The sequence below is a fragment of the Larimichthys crocea genome, chromosome III (genome assembly GCF_000972845.2).
Source record: "Larimichthys crocea isolate SSNF chromosome III, L_crocea_2.0, whole genome shotgun sequence".
Lineage (NCBI taxonomy): Eukaryota > Metazoa > Chordata > Actinopteri > Sciaenidae > Larimichthys > Larimichthys crocea.
This window is the reverse complement of record NC_040013.1, coordinates 2666588-2672935: the sequence shown is the minus strand read 5'-3', so window position 1 is coordinate 2672935 and position 6348 is coordinate 2666588. Positions and strand designations below refer to the sequence as shown.

The window sequence follows — 6348 nt, the reverse complement described above, 5'->3', positions numbered from 1 at the left end:
AGAATAAAGTGAGTCACATAAGATCATAAAAATGCATTGTTTATCTGTGTGGTCATGTGACTACAAAGGAAAGTGGGTGGAAGCTTGCCCGGCCACACTGAGAATCTGTTAGAGGTGAAGCGGCACCCAGATGTAACTTCCAAGCAACCGCCCGACACAAAGCCCTGAGGTTGTAGGTGGGGTTCGCTCTCGAGTCGTGCAGCTGTGTCGGTATGTCACCTGCACTCTTCCCCGACCTCACCCTCACTGCTCACTCATGCATGCCTTCGCTCTGCGTCCTCGTGAGCAGAATGTGCTCGCGGTGCAGCTGTAAATTTACAGGACGAAGAACACCAACACACTCCTATCGACAGTGCTAACGCTGCGATGTTCAGTAGCTGTTCGCCGTCTTAGTTTGGGGTGTTAGTGTGTAGATGGGAACTCTCGTATGAGGCACACTCTGAAATATATACATATAGTGTTATGATTGACTTTATATTCTGAGATATAAAATGATAAATCAAATTCTTAGACGGATCCTTGGAAGCTGGGTAATTTAATGTAGTACAAGGGGCCAAGAAGGACGAAGTTTGTCTCTATGATGACTTTACGTTTGTCATTATTTTCAGTTGATTGGTTTGGATTAGGAAAAGATCATGGTTTGGGATTGAACACACGGGGCGTACGTCGGTTTATGGATTGGACTCGATTTGTAGGCAACCTCAAGAGGCCATTCGAGGAACTGCAGGAACTTCAGCCACAGAGGTCGCCGTTTGGGCAGCAGCAAACTTTCCCCACGTTTTGCAATTTAGAGTCACCAATGAACCTGTTAGGTGCAAGTTTTTGGACTGTGGGAGGAAGCCGGAGTACAAACACGGGGAGAACATGCAGACTCCATGCAGAGAGGCCCCAGCCGAGGTTCAAACCAGGCCAAACACTGCAGCACCTCCAGATGGAATAATACAGGTGAATGTTACCGCGTGAATGATCACTGAATGGCATTTATTTAATGTTATCAGGAGAAAGACATTGTTTATTCATCAAACCAGTCAACTTTGGTCAATTAGCAACTTTTTAACATTTTGAGAATGCACATAATGACAATGACAACAAAAAGGTTTATGGTCTGTACGAAATAAATAGCAACATTGCTCATTTACAGCTTGGCTGAAGAAAAAAACAAAACAAAACAAACAAAAAAAGGGTTAATCTTCATATTAAAAAGGCGTACAGATGAGTTGTGATACTCATGACTCACTAATTGCTCAACGAAACAAAACAAAACAAATGCTCTCTTTTTTAAATAAAGCTTTTCAGTTTTAATATGCACCTTCAAGAGCCTGTTATAGTTAAATAAATAGAATGCTTTCCATTTTTAACATGCACATCCAATTTGCCTGGGGAGTATTTACACTTCACTGATCCTACTTGTCCACCCAGTTCTCCACTTTTCAGTTTTTTCCTCCTCCTCGTTCTCCTCTAAACAACTCTTTCTCACCACAAACTCTCATACATACACAAATGTACAGTCACTCTTGCAGACATGCTGCACCTATTTTTACTATTAACACAATATCTAAACCTATTGAAAGTGATCAAAATGCTAACGGTGAACATGGAAATCCATGTAGTGTAAAGAAGAAACAGTCCAAACACCACATCTTAACCAGGGAGGTGGGAGGGGGGGCGCTTACAAAAGGTTTTAGTTTACAATTGATCATGCACTGTATAAACTCACTGTGTTATTTGGTTTGTGTAATAAGTGGCTTCAATATCTACTTGTTTTCTTTAAGTGAACAAAGAAAAGAGTAATATCTCCTGTGACAGATAAGCAATCCTACCGAATAATCTCTAACAATACTTTTTATTTTTTCCCCAGGAATCTTCACTGTCCTACGACAAAGTGGTTTTTACTATCTTTGAGTAAGCTTTCAGCACATAACCAGGAGCTACAGCGAGGTGGTGTGTTTCGTCCCGTCTCGTCCGCGTGTTAAGCGGAAGAAACTCCCGGCCATCGCGCTTTAGGTTTGAGATGGGCAGTTTATTCTGTGCTGACGTTCGTCTCTCTTCTCTCTCTTCTCTCTTCTTCTTCTTCTTCCTCTTTCTCCCTCTGCTCTCCTTTCATGACGCAAAATAAGAGTTCTGCATTGAGTAGAGGCGGTCGATCGGGTTCCCCACGCGGGCCTGCATGGAGTTGACTTCCGATGACGCCATGAAGCAGTCACTGAGGCTGGTTAAAGACGTGTCACTGTCTATGTCATGGAATGCAGAATCATTACCTGCAGAGAGAGATGATGTGGAGATAGGTGTCAGGATTCGGTGGCAGATGCATCATTCAAAAAAACCAAACAAAAAAAACAATCTCGTCTTTGAGATTGATGGCAGCGTTGGGAAATTATAATTACTAATAGTCACTTTGAGAAATCGCTGTTGTGTGTCATCAAACTGTTTTGTTGGTTATCATCAGAGCTCACTTTTTGCTGCCCTCGCTGGGACAATTGCGGTCTATGAGGGAGCATGTAAACAAGGGGCATACTCCTAAAAGATCTGGTTAATAGCAACCGTTTCCGCCTTTCATAAAACCTCAACATGTTATTTCTCTGGAGGGAATAGTTAACTTTATTACACTCTGGATCTTAATGATAGTGTTGCACAAAATGGGGACAGTGATTTGAGACACATCTTTTAATGCCTTGCCAATATTGTTCTTTTCCCCAAACCAAAGGAGAGTGATGAGACCGGGGACTTGGGTTCTTACTACCGAGAAGAACTAAATGGAGGCAAATTATAAGGAAGTTATGAACTTCGGGAAATGGTCCCTCTGGGGCTTGTTGAGGACATCACTTAGAAATGTGTTATTCCAGTTACATCCTGTGGACTAACACTTGATTGACTGATTTTTTTCCCCCTCCTTGTTTGCATTTTAATTCTTCCCCCGTATCACAGAAATCAGAGACGTGTTGTTTTCTCATTCTGATTCATTAGCTCACGCGAACCCTCAATCATCGGCCGGACTGCGCTTTATCTCGGGGCTATCCACGCTGACCACATGTTTCTACCACCATCGGAAAACATCATCAGTAACGTGGAGGCGGAGAGTTAAAACCATATTAAAACACGTTTGGAAAATTGGAACTTCAAAACACACAATAGCTTACAAGCGCCCTTGTGTTATCTCATGTGGGAGGAGAAGCTGCTCGTACGTCTCTGTGAGCGGCTTAAATCAGAAGGGGAGCTGTGGCCTGAACACATGTCCCACCACTGGGGAGTTATGAGGTTGATCAAGGGACAGGCATGTGTGTTTTTTTAAAGGGCAGGAGTGGGTGTGTGTGAGGGTTGGTGGATGCTCACCATATGGGTTCATGTGGTCCCCGGGCATCTGTGGGGGGGTGAGCCCCTGCTGGAACGGGTCTGTGCTGTAACCGTTCTGATCCATGGCGACCAGCTGCTGCTGCGGCGGAGCCAGCGGTGTGAAGGAGTTCATCATCCCCTCCATCCGGTTGGACATCACCTCTGCAGAGCAACGAGAGCAGAAGCATTAGAGGAGAGGTAAAATAAGATGTAGGAATCCGGAGGAACGAGTTGTAAAATCACGAAGCGAGTTAACATGTTTGCACTTCCAGTTCCTCAGACGGATTTTGATTGGCTAAAAACAGGATTTGTGGTTAAGCTGACAACATTTTCACAACATGAAACGCGTCAGATATCGTGCATCTCTTTAGCAACTGTTGCAAGTACAGAGGTTGTCAGCGATAATTAACGTCGCCACACAAACTTACAAGTTTGAAGTTTAGTGGCGCTGATGCTGAAGTCCTGCAACCGTGGTGCAGTTAGTTTAGCTTTTTTACTTTTACAGATCACATTTATGCTTCAGAAAAATCATAAAAAAAATGGCAAATGCTTATTTTTTCTGCAACAATCCAATGTGATAAAATCCCATTGGCTTTTCGTCCAAGGAATCAGGGCAGGTTGGCCTATAAAAAAAAAATAAAAAAAATCGCTGCAGCGACGCTTCCTCGATGAGACAATGAAAGCATTTACAGCGTGTGTTCCTTCCTCATAGCTTCCCATCACTGCCTGCTAATTTTAGATGGAGGTTGGTGACCTAAACACACCTTATGCTGATAAGAATAAAAGGGAGTCTGGTGCTCGCGAGACAGCAACAATAACCTCCAAAAAATTGCTCGTCTGTGTCTGTCAGCATTTCCACGGAAACCCACAGTAGTCCTTCCTGTGGCTTCTCCCATAATTCCCTTCACAAACACTGCTTCTTGGCTAACTGTGAGAGAGGGACACAAAACTCTTGTGGCTTCGTCCCTCGAGCCTCCTCCTCCCCACACTTTCCTTTGCAGTGGCTTTTTTTTTTTTTTTTTTTGCGACATGACGTCTGCCATTCATTCCGTTTGGCTTCCAGACAGAACATCCGTCTTGCTTTTGATGTGAAAGCATTCTTGTTTACACGCTGACATATTTGCGATCTGTTATTCGGCGCGATTATTGAACGTGTAAACATTTTTCTTCACACATTTCACAGAAGAGAAGGAGCAGCAGCAGCGGCGGCGGCGGCTCACATCTTTTCTGATCCGGTGTTTTCCATAATTTCACCGTTTGGCAGAAGCACTCATGTACGGCTTCTAACTGGCCGACATTTGAAACAATATGTTGCTATGATATGCAAAAACTTAAACACTGGACCTTTAAATTAAATCTAACTCACTGAAAAATCAAGAATCTCATCCCATGATTGGCTCCTCCAATCTCTGAAGCTCAAACAACCAACTGAAGTAACAGCAAAACATATTTTTTGGGTGAAAATGAGCTTTAAATATTAAAAGAAAATTTGAACTTTTAACAATTTCCCAGACACAGAGCTTCTTCGAGACAAAGAGCGCCCGTCGAGTATCGTACCTTGGCCAAGTCTCTGAGAATTCTGTTGTTCTTGTTGTTGCTGCTGTCTTCTTGCCAACTTCTTCATCTGAAACGAAGGAGTCAAAGTTGTGAGGATCCCCCAAAACTAACAAGCGCTGTTTAATTTAAAAAGGATGCTCCTCGCTGTTCACCCTCGAATGAACCGCACAAAATCTGTATCTGAGTGCACTTCATTGTCAAGTATCAAAGGTTTTCACGAGATAATCATCAGGAGAGAGGAGGGTGTAGACATTTAATGCAAGACTGAGCTAGATTTGCAACTCCTTGGCCTTTTTTTTTTCTTTTTTGACATTTGTGAAAGGAATGCAGTGATAAGTTTAACACACATAGTTGTTGCTGATTTATTGGCCGGACAGAAGATGGAACAAGGCTGTTGCACTGCGGACACAGAATCCAACTTATCCCACGTTAGCTGCTCTCACCTTAGCTCTCTGGTTCTGAAACCACACCTGCACCACCCGAACGCTGAGTCCCGTCTCGGCGGCCAGCGTCTCCCTCACCTGAAACCATGAAGACAAAAAGATTTCCAGCATCCATCTCCACAAGAAAACAAAGCACTTAGCGGCACACTGGAATACTTTGGCTCATTAACATATCTTCCACATTTCCCAATAGGCACATTGCCTCTTTGATTTGCTTTGATTTGAGTGAACGTTGAATGAATGCCGTGGTCTTTTTTTTTTTGGACCTCGTGGTTATTGCCTCTTCAAAGCCTTGGCCCGGGTGCAGCGCCTGTTTTTAGGGTCCGGGCTACAGAGGCAGCTCTCCTCCAGCTCAGTATGACATTTGGTGCAGGCGGACCGCGTTACACCAGCCTGCCTCGGTTAACACAGAACAGAAAGCTGCTCGCCACTTCAAAGCTGAGCTCTGAGGTGGGGGGATTTTTTTAATTTGAGAATTTTATTTGTGAAACTACTGTAGGGCTCGTGGTCGGCATCTAAATATCCATTACTCCAGATGCAGAGCAGGGAATGTGAAAATAAAAACAACTTTGTTTAAGCTTTCGTCTTACCTTTCTGCAGGGTTTCGAGGACACCTCGAAGGAGGCCTTGAAGGCCCGTCTCTGTTGAGTGGTCAGGATGGTTCGCGGTCTTTTGGGCCTCCTGGGATCCTTCGCGTCATCCCCCTTCCCCTGGCCTCCTATGCCTTTCTCCGGCTTGATGTCCAACTCCTCATCGTCACTTTTCTCTGCAGAAAGAGACATCTTTTTTTTTTCAGCACGGGGCTTGAACCGACTACACCCTTTTAGTCCGTGACAGTCTGCTGATAAATATATTTTCATTCTTTCCTATTCTGGGAGATTCACACACCGCGAGAGCATAATCAAAGGAGACACATGTGTTTTTGATACTTTGTTATCAATTTATTACAAAAGGAAAAGGCCATGTGTACGATTAGACTTACAGAAGTCTACAGCCTCTCGCTCGTGGTGAGCGCAAG

At 43.9% G+C, this 6348-nt stretch overlaps 1 protein-coding gene across 5 annotated transcripts in view; it reads right to left on the bottom strand.

The window, feature by feature from the left end:
- Window positions 1–963: 963 nt before the first annotated feature.
- Window positions 964–6348, bottom strand: part of lmx1bb (LIM homeobox transcription factor 1, beta b) — a 47162-nt gene continuing 41777 nt past the window's right edge. For all 5 annotated transcript variants that reach the window (XM_019274608.2, XM_019274609.2, XM_027272947.1 and 2 more), the window contains 5 exons: window positions 5921–6096; window positions 5331–5408; window positions 4888–4954; window positions 3331–3492; window positions 964–2258 (listed from right to left, as the gene is read on the bottom strand). In XM_019274608.2, the coding sequence (XP_019130153.1) occupies window positions 2101–2258; window positions 3331–3492; window positions 4888–4954; window positions 5331–5408; window positions 5921–6096 (641 nt within the window). In that variant the 3' untranslated portion in view covers window positions 964–2100. The remainder of the gene's footprint in view (window positions 2259–3330; window positions 3493–4887; window positions 4955–5330; window positions 5409–5920; window positions 6097–6348) is intronic.